We start from the raw sequence: 16,671 nt of genomic DNA, 5'->3' as shown, positions 1-16,671 counted from the left end.
CGATTGGATCACCATCTGAAAAATAGGTAATTCAGGAAGGGCCTCCTCCGGAAAATCATGGAGACGGTGAGTAAAACGACATTGTTTACATGAATAATCCATGATGAATAATAAGGGATGAGATGGATGATAGAACTAGATCTATGCTCAAGAAAATCAAAAGATGAAAGGAGTGGAGTCGCCACTTGAACAATAAATCTGATTCCAAGATCCAAGAAGTAATCAACAAACAGATATGCGGCAGGCTTCTTGTCTGGGAAAAATAAGAAAATGGAGTCGCCACCCAAACAAGAAACAAACCCAAGAGATGCTGCTGATATGGGATGAAAAGATGCCAAAAATATTGAATCTGCCAGCTCAAATGAAAAGATGAGAAGATGAATGTCGATGAAAATCCAGGAACAGAAAAACTCTGTCCCCGGCAACGGCGCCAAAAAATGTTGGCGTTGTCGGCTCAAACGAATGATAGACAGATGAACGATGAATGATGAAAATATGATTGAAACGCCGAGAAAAAAATTCCCCGGCAACGGCGCCAAAAAATGTTGGCGTTGCCGGGCCAGATGAAAAGATAAAAATGAGAAGGAAGATTGTCGTTGAAACGCCGAGGACAGAAAAACTCTATCCCCGGCAACGACGCCAAAAAATGTTGTCGCGCAGATTGACACGACAACGCTCAGACCGGGGGCTGTCACTCTGATCCCCGATCCCTCCGTTTAAGCCTGTCTCCCGCGGCTAAGGGGGGTAGTCCCTGTGAGATGATGAGACCAACTGTCGACCAGTTGGTTGGGAGACACGAGATACGATATAAAAAGCACTCGATGGATTTGATTAATTGAGCAGACCAGTGCCTTAAGAGATTGATGTAGAAACGATTACTTGTTAAATGATATAGGAACATGGACCATGGACAGCAACCATCTATCATCAGCTAAATCACATGACCAAAACGATATCCAGCGATTAAAAAAAAAAAAAAACTTCGAAAAGATGAATGTGCTAAAATGAAACCCAAAAAAAAAAAAAAAAACCCTAAACCCTAATAAAAAACTGCATAAAGCAAAAATTAAAACCCTAGATCAGCTAATTAATTTACAGATTTGGCCCCTTAATAGCCAGATTCAGCAATAAGCACGGAAAACATTTTAAAGAACAGAAATTTCAGATCGTCACTGTGAAGAACTTCAGAAAATCTCTCATGCAAACTTAGAAAAATAAACCGAATGATAGACCCAGGATCAAGTCCAACTGGGCTCAGCAAAAAAAATGCTTGCGGGAGTTAGCTAGTTCAGCCGAGAACTTCCCTGAACGCCCACAAATTTCCTTCAGAAAATGTTTTCTGCACAGCTCAAAACAACCGTCAACAAAGAGGGCAAAAATGCTGCTAGATCTCAAACAGTAATGGAGATACCTGCCATTACTTCAGAAACCCTAACAGCACCCAAACCCCAGCAAGTGAACAAGATACCTGTGCTCACAATACTCTACGAAAAGCTATTATTAATGGCTGAAAATAACATATGCAGAAAATGAAATGATCTCACAGCATTCCAAGAGAGTAACACCAACAAGATATGGACCCCAAAGTCTTCCTTTATTAACCAGAAACAGATTTACAAGAGAGCTTTTTCAGTATCTGACTCACAGATCGAATGATCTGAAATGACCACCTAAGACCCTATATAAAGGAAATGATCCCAACGGCTAGTTCGAATGATCCATGTAGAAATGATCTCGACCGTTGATGAGGATCAAGACATCTCTTGATCTCATCCGTCGATTTATTCAATTAATTTTTTATTATTATTTTTTTAAATTTTTAAATTTTTTATTATTTATTATTTTATTTCATTTTTAAAATTTTTAAATTTCTTAGTTTTTATTTATTTTATTATTTTATTTCATTTTTTTTTTAAATGGATCATCGAACTAAGACTTTGGAAACATCACCTAGGACCTAGGACTTAGGACTCACGAGGGGATTTAAAACATTTTCAACCCTCAAGACACATTACATCATGACTTTTACAACTTACATCTCAAGGGGACAAGCCCATTTAACACAGACCCTCATAAATCACCCAGTTTTGCGACACAACTATAATCTAGCAGATTAACACACTAGGATTCTCCTAAAGTTCTAATGACAAAATCCATCCCGGCTTTGGGGTCAGGTTTGAAAGAAAACTCTGCCGATCCATAGATCGGTGAGACGAAAAACCTTCCGGGACATAGATTATCATAGAAAGTTAGGTCCACCTAGGCAATTTTACATACATGACTCTGATCTGCTTAGATTATTTACAATTCATACATGCATACTGGGTTTACAATTGAAATGATCAAGCTGCTGATGACTGCTGGATGGCACGGACACGCTGATCAGGTGCTGCCCCATTCTTGCAAAGAAAGAGGGGGTGTACTGCATGGGTAGTTGACCAGTAGAGGTCAACAGGGCCAAAACCATGAAGAATTTGAGCATGAGAAAATTTGAGGTGATAGAGCTTGGTGTGCCGATTCCAACGCTCCAAAGATCACTCAAATCAAAGCTCTAGAAACAAAGTTGTGAATTTTTGAAGTTGAAAATTAATGTTTGGACAGTCAAGTCATCGAGGCTTGAGGAATTTGTCCAATAGACATGTCTCTTCATCTAAATTCGTGGAGCCCTTCTATTAGTGTATAAATAGAAGGTGATGGAGGACTTATTTACTCATACATTTATGCAACATAACACAAGACAAGAGCTCGTTGAGGAGAATAAGATCTTTGTTTTGGACAAAGCAAGGAGGGACAGACCAGCATGGGAGTTCAGGGACTGTTTGAAGGGTTTTTCAGGGGTTCGAGTTGCTAGAGAGAAGGCTGAATTGCCTTGCTGGAGCGCTGAGGAGAGGAGGTCAGTTTCAGGCTGTTTGAGGGCGTGTTGGAGGTGGGACAGTCCCCAAGAAGGGTTGCCACAGGCCTATTCTAAGGTCCTATAGGATGCCGCAGTAATAAAAGTAGGGCCAAGTCTGTGTTAAGGGCTTGGAGCTACCTAGTATTACAGCGAATAGGGAGAACCTTCTATTGGAGGAAAACCACACTAATTAAGGGCAAATCTAGGCAGATTTTGGGGCTGTTAGGGGACTATGTTTTGTGCCCTAATCAGTGCCAGACTTACAACATATGAGCATACCGCATACAGTGAGTTTATGATAGCGCTCTTTTAGGTGTTGGATTAAGGATATTGACTAGATTTGGATCAGAGTATTGTAGCCTATGGAAGCCATGTATTGGAGTTGACTTGGGTGGTGAGAAGACTTCAATTGGGAGCATATTTCGTAGTGAAGAATTGGGCATCATTGATCTAGTGGAGGGAAACGTGTTGATAGCCCAAAATAGCCCTAGACGAGCTATCTTGAAGTGACAAAGAGGAGCTAAAGGTTGGGTGAAGTTTGGTGCCGAAGTGCAGCACCTTGATGGACTAAGGTGACTGCTAGCCTAGCAGTTTGGAGCTCGGGATTAGGCCTACCCAGAGAGCAGATTGATCAGCCCGTGTGCATGCAGCAGAAGTGACTTGCAGTAGTGTTAAGTGGCAGCCCTCCTAGAGTTTCAATGTGTTGTCCTTTGAAGGACTAAGGGGAAACTAGTGAGCAGTACAGAAACGAAGGACTGGCAGGACAAGATACGACATAGACGCTGCAGTGAAGATTGTCATTGTATCTTGTATACCATAGACTGTTGTATTATTCATATTTGGTTTAATATAACAAAGATTAGGTTGTACATTATTGTACAATATTTGTTAAAAAATTTGTATTCTTGTGCATATGTGATTTATTTCTTTATATTTTATGCTGTGCAAAGTTCTGGTTGAGATTCTTGGTTTGGTAGCATCAGTGATTTTAAGATTCTAACCTAGACTCAATACTGTGGAAATTCAACAGATAGTTATATTCTTTCTTTCTTCGACACCATTATGTTCAGGATTATATGGTACAATGATCTCTTTCTTGATATCAACTTCTTTGCAAAAGTCAATGAATTCATTTGAAATGAATTTTCCTCCATTACCTGATTTGAAGACTTTGATTTTCTTTCTAGTTTGGTTTTCAATCAATTCTTCGAAATTTTTAAACATATCAAAGGCTTCATCTTTGAGATTTAGAAAGTATATCCATGTTTTCTAGATAAATCATCCACAAAGGTGATATAACACAAATATCCACCTATGGATGTCACTGGCATAGGTCCACATAAATATCAATGAATTAGCTACAGGATGTCATGAGATTTGGTACTACTAGAGGGGAAAGGCCCTCTCATTTTCTTTCCACTTTAATAACTAGGGCAAAAACCACCACGTTTTGATTGGATTTCTAGCATTCCAGAAACCATCTTCTTTTATTGGCCAGTGCCTTATAATGAAGATGAACGAATCTGTGGTGCCATAACTCAATCTGATTGAAATTGCATTCTTGAGCCATAGCTTTAATAGGTCTCCCATTGACCTTGTAAAGCCCTTCGACTCTTGATCTAAGAGTAAAAGCATTTTTCATGTTTGTTTTCTCTAGCTGGTTAACACCTTTCGTTTTATAAAAGCCACCTTCATTCCTTTATCTTCTAGAGAAGATATAGGTACAATATTTTTCTTTAGATCATGTACATATAAAAAATCTTGAAGGTGAATAGTCTCTCCAAGATCCAAATGAAAAGAAACTGAGCCAAACCCTTTTACAGGGTATGCAGTGTTATCTCCAAGGATAATGTTTAAACCAACCTCCCTCTCAACCAAATTAGAGAAGATTTCTCTATAACCAGAGAAGTCTGAAAATTTCTAAAGAGAAATCCTACTGTGGTGATTAATATTATTTCTTGTACTTATTATCTCAGAATTAAGTTATCTGTTGTATTCTTACGGAAAATATCGAAACATATTCTACTGCAACCTTCATAATTAAAACATTGCAGAAAGTAAATGCAAGTAAAATGTTGGCACAAATACAATCACAATGACACAGTTATTTTTGGACAATTGTCCCTGGAAAAACCCAATGCGAGAAAACCGTTTCAGCAAATGAGGGTTTTATTATTCTTCAGCAAAAATCTTCATGTACAAATTACATCCAACAGTTTAGAAGAAGGCTTTCTGAGAAAAATTTACAGATGTTCTTGAACAAGTATCTGACTCGAGAGAGAAGTTCCTCCACCCTCTGCGTCTCTTTGGCTTGCCCAACATCACTTTCTCTAGCCTCTGGATTAGCCTGCGCATTGCCTGTGTCACTCAAGCCAGTGTTGCCTCTCCCAGCGTCAATTTACCCAGTGCTGTCCCTTCTACTGCTCTGCGTCTTCGTCCTTGTCTCCCTAACTGATGTTGAAGCCTCTCTGTCTCTTCTCCACCTACAACTCTGGCTCTGAATCAATTTTCTCTTGCTGAACTTCAACCAGTGAGAAAATCGATTTTACTTGGGCAACTGAGTATCTGCCTAGTGTATTTTCCAAATGACCCTCAAGCCCCTTATATCTTCTTGTTGGATAACCAACGACCTAGATTAAGTTATAATCAAAGGCTCAAATTGTTTTGTCTTGATCCGTGTCTTTTTTCTAGAAGTTTCATCTGTGATTAGATTAATACCCATTAATATTTTAATTTTCCTAAGTTTAGACTTAGGAACCCCATTAAAAATATTAATTATTTTAATAAAATCACTTATGGGTGGAATTTCCCAAAACGCTTTTCGGGTTCTTTGGAATGCATGTGACCAAGCCACCCTGCAAAATTTGAGGCTTAGAGCACATCCACTGCGATCCCAAATCAACACTTCCTCTTGCTAGGAATTTTCTCTAGCAATATACCGTTGTTGCATACTGCTTTGACTTTGGAGCATCGTCCTTTGCGTTGCTGATGTCTAACATGTTGTCCACCAACTACTGCATTGTTGCTACAACTGTACTGCTGCTGCCTTTGACACTGCCACTGCAATTACTAGATCTGTACTACAACTCCCTCTGAATTTTTGCATCTGTGCTTCCACTGCCAACTGTCCCTGCACTGTAAGTTGCTGCTGCCACTGAAACGGATTTTCAACCATACCCAATTGTTCTCTGAATTGAGTAAACTTAGCTCTTCCGAGAGCCTTTATGAGTATATCAGTCACCTGCTCTCCTGTGGGAACATATTGTAGCTATACTGCCCCACGCTGAACATTGTTTGTGATAAATTGACAACTAATATCTATATGTTTCAAAAGATCATGAAATACTGGATTCTTAGAGAGTTTGATGCATTTCTGATTATCACCGTAAACCTTGGTCGCTTCCATCCTTTTTCTGAATAGGCTTACAAGCAATTTTCTGAGCCATATGGCTTCACATGTAGTTGTTCTTCTGCTAAAATCAATGTTACCAATTTCTGCTTCCCGTTGCACCAAGATATCATCCCTGATCCAACACTGAAGCAGTACCTTGAGGTACTTTTTCGGTCTACTGAGTTACCTTCCCAATTTGCATTGGTGAACCCATTCAAACTAATGTCCTCCTCTCTAGAGTACTTCAACCCATATCTGACTGTTCCATGTACATACCTGAGTATGTGTCTTGCCGCTGCCCAATGCACCCTTTTTGGTTCCACCATGAACTGACTAAGGGTGTTGAAAGAAAAACAAATGTTGACCAGATACATAAGCGATCCGATGCGCTGTCTGTACAAGGTGGTATCTACTTCTTTGTCCTCTGATGCATCTATTTTATTCCAGTTGGTGATCATGGGGGTAGACCATGGATCAGCAATCCTGCATCCTAAATCTCTTCAGAATTTTTGCAGCATACCTTCCTTGTCCAAGGAGGATCTCCCCATTCTTCTGCCAAACTTCCAACCACAGAAAATAATGCATCAATCCCAAGTCCTTCATGTCGAATTCGGTTTCAAGATTCTTCTTGCAGTCCTAGATGAGCCTAGATGACCTAGTTAGGAACAGGTCATCTACATATAGTACCGGAATAAGTGGCTCATTCTTTACTAGTAAATAGTAGAGATTGGGATCAACATCACTCTTGACAAATCCCAACTATTGCAAGTAACTATCAATTTGACCATACCATGCTCTGGGTGCTTGCTTGAGCATGTACAAGGCTTTTTTTAACCTGCAAACATGGGATTTCTTTTCATGAGTTTCGAAGTCTTCGGGTTGTTATATATACACCTCTTCTATCAGTTCGTTCAAGAATGTTGTCTTGACATCCATCTGGTGAATCTCCCATCCCATTTGAGCTGCTAGGGATATAACAGATCTGATAGAGGTGTATTGAGCAACTGGGGCGAAGGTCTCTTCATAGTCTATTCCTTCTTTCTGAGCATACCCCTTTGCTATGAACCTTGCCTTGTACTTCTCTATGTTGTCGTCTGCAACATACTTGATCTTGTAGATCCATCATGATCCTACAACTGATCTATTTTTTGATATAGGTACTACTTCCCAGACATCATTTGTCATGATGGAGTTGTACTCTTCCACCATGGCATCCACCCATACTTGGTGTTGAATAACTTCCTGAAAGCTAGAGGGTTCTTCAACCTGAGCTACCAATGCTTGGTATCTATCTGGTTGTCTACGCTACCTCTTCTTGGCTCTAGGAGCTCCAACAAACTCCTTTGCGTCCCTCAATGTCTACCGCACTTCTCTGCTCGTTCTACCACTAGTGGTGGGAGGCTCAACCAACTCTTCCTCCTGATCTTGTCGTTCTGTCTGTTGAGAAGCATCTGCATTTCCTCCTTTTGAGGAGACACTGGTGCTGGTCACTGCACTCAACCTAAGTGTATGCTCTCCTGTCTGTCTTTCTTGCTGCCCCTGCTGCTCTTGGACTAACGGAACATCTCCTGACTGATCTTCTGCAGACATTTCACGATTTCCTAAAAGCTCTATCTTCTATGAACTTTGCATCCCGTCTTACTACAATCTTCCTACTGCCAGGAATGTAGATTCTATATGCCTTTGAGGTCTCGTTGTATCCCACAAGATACCCCTTATTTGTAGTTTGATCTAGTTTGTTGCGCTTCTTGTCTAGAATGTGGCAATAAGCCACGCTTCCAAATATCCTGAGATGACTGACTTCCAGCTTCTTCCCTGTGAACACTCCTTCGGGTGTTCCCTTTCCCAATGCTTTATGAAGAGTTCTGTTATGGATGTATACTGTCGTGTTGCAAGCTTCTTCCCATAGATACTTAGGTAGATCCTGATCATACAAGATGGCTTTGGCTACCCCAACAATAGTGCGGTTCTTCCATTCTGCCACTCCATTCTGCTTCGGATTATATGGAGTTGTCCGCTCTCTTTTGATGCTCTCCTTCGCGCAGAAATCTGTGAAATCTTTGTTTGTATATTCTCCACCATTATTTGAATGCAATACCTTTATCTTTTTCCCTGTCATATTTTCAACAAGAGCCTTAAACTCTCGCAAACAATCAAAGACATCATTCTTGGTCTTTAAGAAATAGATCCAGGTTTTTCTAGAGTGATCATCGATAAAAGTGACGAAGTATTCGCCACCACTAAGAGCCCTTGCAGACATAGGACTGCAAATATCTGAGTGTATTAATCCTAGTACATCCTTTGCTCTATTGTTACTTCTGAAAAATTTGCTTTAGCGTACTTTCCTAGCATACATCCTCTGCACAAGTCATCATGTTCACTACTTAGGACTGGTACCCCTGTAATAGTCTCTCTGAGCTTCCTCAGTGCTCCATGGTGTAAGTGCCCCATTCGCCTGTGCCATAATTCGTTTCGCTCCTCACCATTATAGTTGTTTCCTATCAATGCCATTGGTGATTCAAGTTGGAACCTATATAACTTGTTGCTTCGAACCCCAATTTGCTTTTTCTTCTTCCAGCTTGAATGCTTAACATGTACTTTCTTCCCGATGAAGTATACATCATATCCCTTGTCCTTTAATTGGGACACTGAAATTAAATTCATTCCTAATCCTGGCACATGTAGAACATTGGTGGTTCAGATGTTGGTCCTTGGTTCTGTCTGAAAAGTTATGGTGCCTCTCGCTACTGGATTACATTTCGTTCTGTTTCCCATAATTATTTGGAGGTGCATTTGTTCTTCTTGATAGCTTGAGAAATGCTCTCATACTCCATTCATATGAGCTGAAGCCCCACTATCAATGTACCAAACATCCGCTGACGTTGAATTAGCTAGACATGTGAATTCTTCATTTAATCTGGTAGATAAATTTGAGACTCTTTGAATATCCATATTGTGCCACTTTCTGACGCTAACCTATCCCAGCAACTGCCGTAGGAAAAATTGTGTCCCACCTGAGATAATCCTCCTTGCTGAATCTTTTGTTGCATTGTCCCTTCTACCATTGATAAATTTCGATTGGAAAAGACTTACCTCTCTGTCGGTTCACTCAGAGAGAATTTTCCCATGAAATCTAATCTCCTTGGTTTGAACTTCAATTCTCTAGGAGATTCGCAATTCTGCCCTTGTAGGAATTTCGAATTCCCCTCTCTTTTCAGTGCTGGATCCTCCGGCTTTTCTCTTCTGCTTCCCTATAGCTTTGATACCATGTGAAAATTTATAAATAGAAATCCTACTACAATGATTAATATTATTTCTTCTACTTATTATCTCATAAATAAGTTATCTACTGTATTCTTACGGAAAATATCTAAACATATTCTACTGCAACCTTCACAATTAAAGCATTGCAGAAAGTAAATGCAAGTAAAATGTTGGCACAAATACAATCACAATGACAGTTATTTTTGGACAATTGTGCCCGGAAAAATCCAATGCAGGAAAACTGGTGCAGCAGATGAGGGTTTTATTATTCTTCAACAAAAATCTTCATGTACAAATTACATCCAACAGTATAGAACAAGGCTTTCTGAGAAAAATTTATAGATGTTCCTGAACAAGTATCTGACCCGAGAGAGAAGTTCCTCCACCCTCTGCATCTCTCTGGCTTGCCCAACATCACTTTCTATGGCCTCTGGACTGGCCTGCGCAATGTTTGCGTCATTCAAGCCATCGTTACCTCTCCCAGCATCAATCTGCCCAATGCTATACCTTCTACTGCTCTGTGTCTTCGTCCCTGTCTCCCTGATTGATGCTAAACCCTATTTGTCTCTCCTCCACTTACAACTCTCCCTCTGAATCGATTTTCTCTTGCCAAACTTCGACCAGTGAGAAAATCGATTTTACTTGGGCAACTGAGTATCTGCCTAGTGTGTTTTCCAAATGATCGTCAAGCCCCTTCTTATATCTTTCAGTTGGATAACCAACGGCTTAGATTAAATCATAATAAAAGGCTCAGATTATTTTGGCTTGATCCGTGTCTTTTTCTACAAGTTTCACCCATGTAATAGATTAATACCCATTAATATTTTAATTTTCCTAAGTTTAGACTTAGGAACGCCATTAAAAATATTAATTACTTTAATAAAATCACTTCTTGGTGGAATTTCCCAAAACACTTTCTAAGTTCTTTGGAATGCATGTGACCAAGTCTCCTTGCAAAGTTTGAGGCTTAGAGCACATCTGATGTTAGGGTCCCACCTTAACCCCCTTATTTATGTCATGGGATCACGTCATAGTCAAGAGTCAATAAAGCCCATATTAATATTTGTAAGTGGTTAACCCGCAATTAATGACGGGACCACAGTTAGTTGCAAATGGGCGGTAGTATTAGATAGATGGTAAATGGGCGGTAGTATTAGATAGATGGTATTAATAAAACCCACGGTATTGGCCCATGGTATTGCATGTATGAGTCATATATAAAGGATAGAGACTCCCTGCGAGGAGTATCGTGTCTTGTTTTTGTAATCGAGCTCTGCTCTATTGGAGGTTGCCCCCTCGAAGAGGCCTGTGAACATTTCTCTCTGAATAATAAAATCATTGCTATTCTGTGTTCTGGGTATCTTTTCTTCGCATATTCTGTGTTTTGGGTATCTTTTCTTCGCATATTCTGTGTTTGGGTATTACTTTGCAGGTTAAGAGCATAACAAGTGGTATCAGAGCACTTTCCAGGGCTCGGTGGGATCTCCAAATTTTAGCAAATTTTTTTTTGGCTAGAGACGTGTTCCGGCGTCTTTAAACCACGAGATCTGTCGTTAAGCGCATAAACCTGCAGATTTGGGGAGGCATGCACGCAGGAAATACAAGAGGTGGTCACGTCTGTTGGACTCCCTTGTAACCCCTGTGGGTACCCCTTCGAGTAGTAGCGCATTAGACAGAACTGCGCACGGACTGTCTTCCACGTACCCTCTGGGTATATAGGAAGCCCCCTATCTCCCTTGAAACCTCGCGATAGATAAACCTTCGGCCGTCTTGTGTCTACAGTACATCGAGAACAGCACTCGGAGAGATTACTTGCCCGTACGATAGGGTAGTCGGGTTGTACGGCTAAGGGTACGGTCGATCCTCCTTAGTTAGAGCCCTAAAACATTGGGTCGAGTACTACTGTCAGACCCTTATGTATATTGCGATCTGTAGCACCTGACACTCCTCAAGACCATAGTTCCCTTTCTATCGGGGGATCACACATCATCTATTCCAGATCAGCAAGTGCAGCAGCAGCAGACATCAGTCCCGCAGCTCCATCAGATCAGCAGCAGCAGACATCAGTCCCGCAGCTCCATCAGATCAGCAGCAGCAGTTGTTCCACCATTCAGATCTCTCAGATCCACCAGATCGGAGTAGTTGTGAAGGGTTCCTGTACCTAGATATAATTTTCGCAAGACTTTTGGCGAAATTGACATTTTGAGGATTTGGCGACTGCAGTATTGATCAGGAAGGAGTAAAACTCCGTTGGGAGTTTTCCAAAAAAAAAAAAAAAAAAAAAAAACGAGTCTGAGATCTTCCGGGGCGCTTATTGGTGATCTAGCCCATCAGAATTAGGACGACGAGCTGAGCACGGTGGTACCATTCAATTTCTTAGTAAAAATTTTTTAGGCGGTCCCAATTTTTCATCAGGTTGGTGTATGGTAGAAACTCGCGCTCAAGCGATGGCCAATGAAAGGATAGACAAAATTGAAGACCATGTGAACTCCCTCCAAACTGTGGTGAAGGATATCCAACTTGAGCTTAAAGGAATAAGTCTCCAGATACATGATGCACTCTCGAAGGGCAAGGAGCCAGCCCACGAGGAGGCGTATAATGGCCATGAATACCATGAGGGTGAGTCTAGCCACTCTCCGTACATCTGGCACACCCATCCACCACCCAGTCAGCGACCTCCCAAGTTGGATATGCATAAATTTGACGGTTCTCACACGTCCGCATGGCTAGCACAAATGGAGCAGTATTTCCAATTGAATCATATCATAGATGAGGGGACTAAGCTTATGGTGGGCACCATGTACTTGGACAATGAACGATGGCAATGGAAGGAATGGCATCAGCGTTGTAATGGACATTTTCAAAATTGGGCCCAATTTGCCAAAGCTCTTCGAAATCGCTTTGAACAGGAAGACTCTTTTTTGGGGCGTCTCACTAAGCTCCGACAGACGGGTACAGTGGAGGAATATATTACTGCTTTTGAAGCCTTAGCCTTCCGCACTAAGGGTCTCACAGATGAGTTCTACATGGAATGCTTTATCAGCGGTCTTAAAGAAGCCATCAAAGCTCAGGTTCTACTCCACCACCCTCCCACATGGACAGAGGCTTGCCAGGTAGCTCGTAAGGTGGAACGTGCATTAACAGCCCAATCCAGCCGCCCCAACTTCCCCGCTAAAGGTCGTCCCTCACAGGCTCCCAACACGACTCAGACACTTAAGATTCAAAAGGTGTCACCTGCGGAAATGGCCGAAAGAAGGAAGCAAGGACTATGTTACTACCGTGATGAAAAATATTCCCCGGGTCATAAATGCAAAGAGCCCAAGTTTTTTCAAATAGATGCCACTGACTACAGCTCCACCGAGGAAGAGCCACCACTTGAGGAACCGGAGGCGATCGAAGAAGATAACCAAAAGGAGATTGTATCTGATGAACCAATTATTTCGCTAAATGCATTGGCAGGAATTTCTTCCCCTCAAACTCTCAAAATCAGGGGTTTTCTTAAACATCGCCCAGTGGTAGTCTTGATTGATAGTGGAAGTACCCATAATTTCATCCATCAAAAGATCGCTGAAGCAGCACATTGTTTTGTCCGGGCAGTTTCTAACTTCCAAGTCCAGATTGCAGATGGGGGCACAATGAAATGTGAAGGTTGCTGTGAAAATGTCAAACTTCAAATGGGGGATTATCAATTGAAAACCCACATGTTTGCAATACACATGGGGGGTTGCGACATTGTCCTAGGCGCGGAATGGCTCCGCACTCTTGGGCCAATCATAATGGATTTCCAGGAGTTATATATGAGTTTTAAGCAGAACAACTCCACACATACCCTCCGTGGACTACAGGCGGGAGCCCCCTCTATCATCAGCTCGCATAGGAGGGAAAATTTTTTAAAAAAGGGCCATCATGGAGTGGTAGCTCAATTTAATGCCATCCAGGTAGTCGACACCATGTCTCTGCCAATTCATCCTGAGATGCAATAGATTTTAAATAAACATCGGACGGTCTTTGACAAGCCTCATGAGCTTCCACCCTCGCAAGGGGAACATGATCATAGCATCACATTGGTTCCAGGGGCCCAACCCCCAAATGTGCGGCCATACAGATATCCGTTCACCCAAAAGAATGAAATAGAAAAAATCATCAAGGAATTGTTGGAAGCAGGTGTCATTCGTCCCAGCATTAGTCCTTATTCATCCCCAGTGGTCATGGTCCTCAAGAAAGATGGGAAGTGGCGGATGTGTCTCGACTTCAGGGCCCTCAATAAGTTGACAGTCAAAGATAAATTTCCCATCCCGGTGGTTGACGATTTGCTGGACGAACTCAATGGGGCTCAATTCTTCACTAAGTTGGATCTTCGCTCAGGCTACCACCAAATTCGCATGAAGGAAGTTGACATTCCCAAGACGGCTTTCAGAACTCATGAAGGCCATTATGAGTTCCTGGTCATGCCATTTGGTCTCTGTAATGCCCCCTCTACATTTCAGAGCCTTATGAATCACCTCCTCAAACCATATCTCAGAAAATTTGTCCTTGTGTTCTTCGATGACATCCTCATCTATAGTGGCACTTGGGCAGCACATCTTCAGCATGTAGATCTACTCTTGCAACTGCTCCGCACGCATAAATTATTTGTCAAGATGTCTAAGTGTTCGTTTGGCATGGAAGAAGTTGAGTATTTGGGCCACATTGTGGGGCGTGAAGGTGTCAAGGTGGACCCCAAAAAGATCCAGGCAATGCAAGAATGGCCTCAACCTAAGACCTTGAGAAACTTGAGAGGATTTTTGGGTCTCACAGGCTATTATCGTAAATTTGTCCGCAACTATGGCCGCATAGCGAAGCCCCTAACTCAACTCCTAAAGAAACATTCCTTCTTCTGGAACGAGGAAGCACAACAGGTATTTACCGCTCTCAAAACCGCCATGTGTTCCACTCCCGTCTTAGCACTACCTGACTTCACCAAATCCTTTGTCATTGAATGTGATGCTTTGGGTACAGGTATTGGAGCGGTCTTAATGCAGGAAGGGCGACCATTGGCCTTCACCAGCCAACAATTAAGTGGGAGGAATCTGGGCCAATCTACCTACGAGAAGGAAATGATGGCCATCTTACATGCAGTCGAGACCTGGTGACCTTACTTGTTGGGGCGACGTTTCCAAATCCGCACAGAACATCACAGTCTTAAATATTTTTGGAGCAACGCCTATCTTCCGCACAACAAAATAAATGGTTAGCCAAAATGCTGGGATATGATTATGAGATCATTTACAAGAAAGGGAAAGACAACAGTGTAGCAGATGCATTGTCACGCCAATTTGAGGAGGAAAGTACTCTGCTCGCAATTTCCCTCCCCATTCCAGACTGGATTGAAGAGGCTCGCAGGGAATGGTTTTCACATCCTGGGCTCTCCCAACTCATTTCTCAATTGCAGGTAGATCCTAATTCCAGCAAGGGCTACTCGTGGCAGAATGATATTCTTCGCTACAAGGACAGAGTCGTAATATCACCAACATCCACCCTCAAAAGTCGCATTTTGGCAGAATTGCACTCATCTCCCATTGCAGGACATTCGGGCTTTCAGAAGACGTATGCTCGCACCAGAAGATCATTTTTTTGGACCGGCATGAAACAGGACATCCTTACTTTCGTAGCAGAATGTGACGTCTGTCAATGCCACAAAGGGGAAACCGTCAACACACCAGGCACATTAAAACCATTGCCCATTCCGGCGTCAATTTGGACGGAGGTCTCCATGGATTTCATTACAGGTCTTGCAAAGTCTGGGAACAAGTCAGTCATCATGGTGGTTGTGGACCGACTGTCGAAGTATGCTCATTTCTGCGCCCTACCCCAACCGTTTACACCAACTTTGGTTGCTCAAACTTTCATGGATCAGATCTTCAAATTGCATGGCATGCCCACTTCTATTGTGTCCGACCGCGACCCGATCTTCACCAGTAATTTTTGGTAGGAACTCTTCAGAATACAAGGCACTCAACTCAAACTCAGTACTTCATATCATCCGCAAACAGATGGTCAAACCGAAGCCGTCAAAAAATGTCTAGAAACCTACCTTAGGTGTTTCACTTCAGAAAAGCAACACCTTTGGGTACAGTGGTTACCTCTGGCTGAATGGTGGTATAACACCAACTATCATGCCACCACCAAAATGACTCCCTATGAAGCAGTCTATGGTCAACTTCCGCCTTCCCCTACTTCTTATCTCATGGGGTGCTCCAAAGTACAAGCCGTGGATCAACTCCTACAACACCGCGCAACCATGCTCGCCCATCTGCGCGAGAATCTTCATTAAGCTCAGAACCGTATGAAGCAACAGGCCGACCAACATCGCTCAGAGCACCAATTTCAAGAAGGGGATCAGGTCTTTTTGAGGCTGCAACCATATAAGCAAACATCGCTCAAAGACAAGGGTTGTCAAAAGCAATGTTGTTAAAAGCGCGATTAAATCGCGCGTTTTTCCCTTTGCCGCATAAAATGCGCGTTTTATACGAAAAAAGCGGCACTTTTTTTGTAGCGCTTTTTTTTCCGAAAAAAGCGCGTTTTTTTCGAAAAAAGCGCGATTTAATTTGAAAAAAGCGCCGAGGGCGCGGGCAGCGGGTTATAAGCTATGAAAATCGATTTTTGTTTTTTCATTTCTGACTGTCGCCGCGCAGAGGAGGAGGAGACGCCTTGTGGAGAAGAGCTGAAGGGTTTGGGAGCGAATCCAAGTGTTTTTAAAAGAAATCCAAGACAAGATCACCAATTTGTCCATAAAAACGGTATGTAGATTATTTTTTTTTTGTTTTCCTTGTTATAAACTTTGTTTTTCATTGTTTTTGGTTGAGAAATTTCATATGGGCACCATTTTCCTTTTGTTTTAATTGATTTTAAATAATTTTTTGTAATTTTTCATTGATTTGGGATGGGTAACTTGGTATGACTATGGGAGCCAATTTTTTATTTTTATTTTCATTTTTTTTAAACATTGTTTATGTTTTTTTATTTTCATTGTTTTTTGGCATTTGCCATTTGGTTGGGTAACTTGGGATTTTGGAAATAATTAACTTGTAATTTTGTAAATGCTAAATTGTAATTTGTAATCCTAAATTCCTATTTCCTAATC

At 41.7% G+C, this 16,671-nt stretch overlaps 2 protein-coding genes across 6 annotated transcripts in view; one reads left to right on the top strand and one right to left on the bottom strand.

Moving 5' to 3' along the window:
* LOC149162864 (uncharacterized) overlaps positions 1–7,874 on the bottom strand; it is a 60,541-nt gene extending 52,667 nt beyond the window's left edge. The window contains exon 1 of the mRNA XM_089437618.1: positions 7,648–7,874. Coding sequence (XP_089293744.1) covers positions 7,648–7,874 — 227 coding nt within the window. The remainder of the gene's footprint in view (positions 1–7,647) is intronic.
* Positions 1–16,671, top strand: part of LOC149162863 (putative cinnamyl alcohol dehydrogenase 1) — a 378,702-nt gene that overhangs the window by 272,957 nt on the left and 89,074 nt on the right. The gene's annotated exons all lie outside the window — the stretch shown is intronic.

Source organism: Pinus tabuliformis, chromosome 5_2 (genome assembly GCF_031772625.1).
Source record: "Pinus tabuliformis cultivar Carrire ecotype Pingquan chromosome 5_2, CPIR1, whole genome shotgun sequence".
NCBI classification, from domain to species: domain Eukaryota; kingdom Viridiplantae; phylum Streptophyta; class Pinopsida; order Pinales; family Pinaceae; genus Pinus; species Pinus tabuliformis.
Note: the sequence above shows the minus strand (reverse complement) of the source record. Positions and strands in the feature narration are given on the sequence as shown.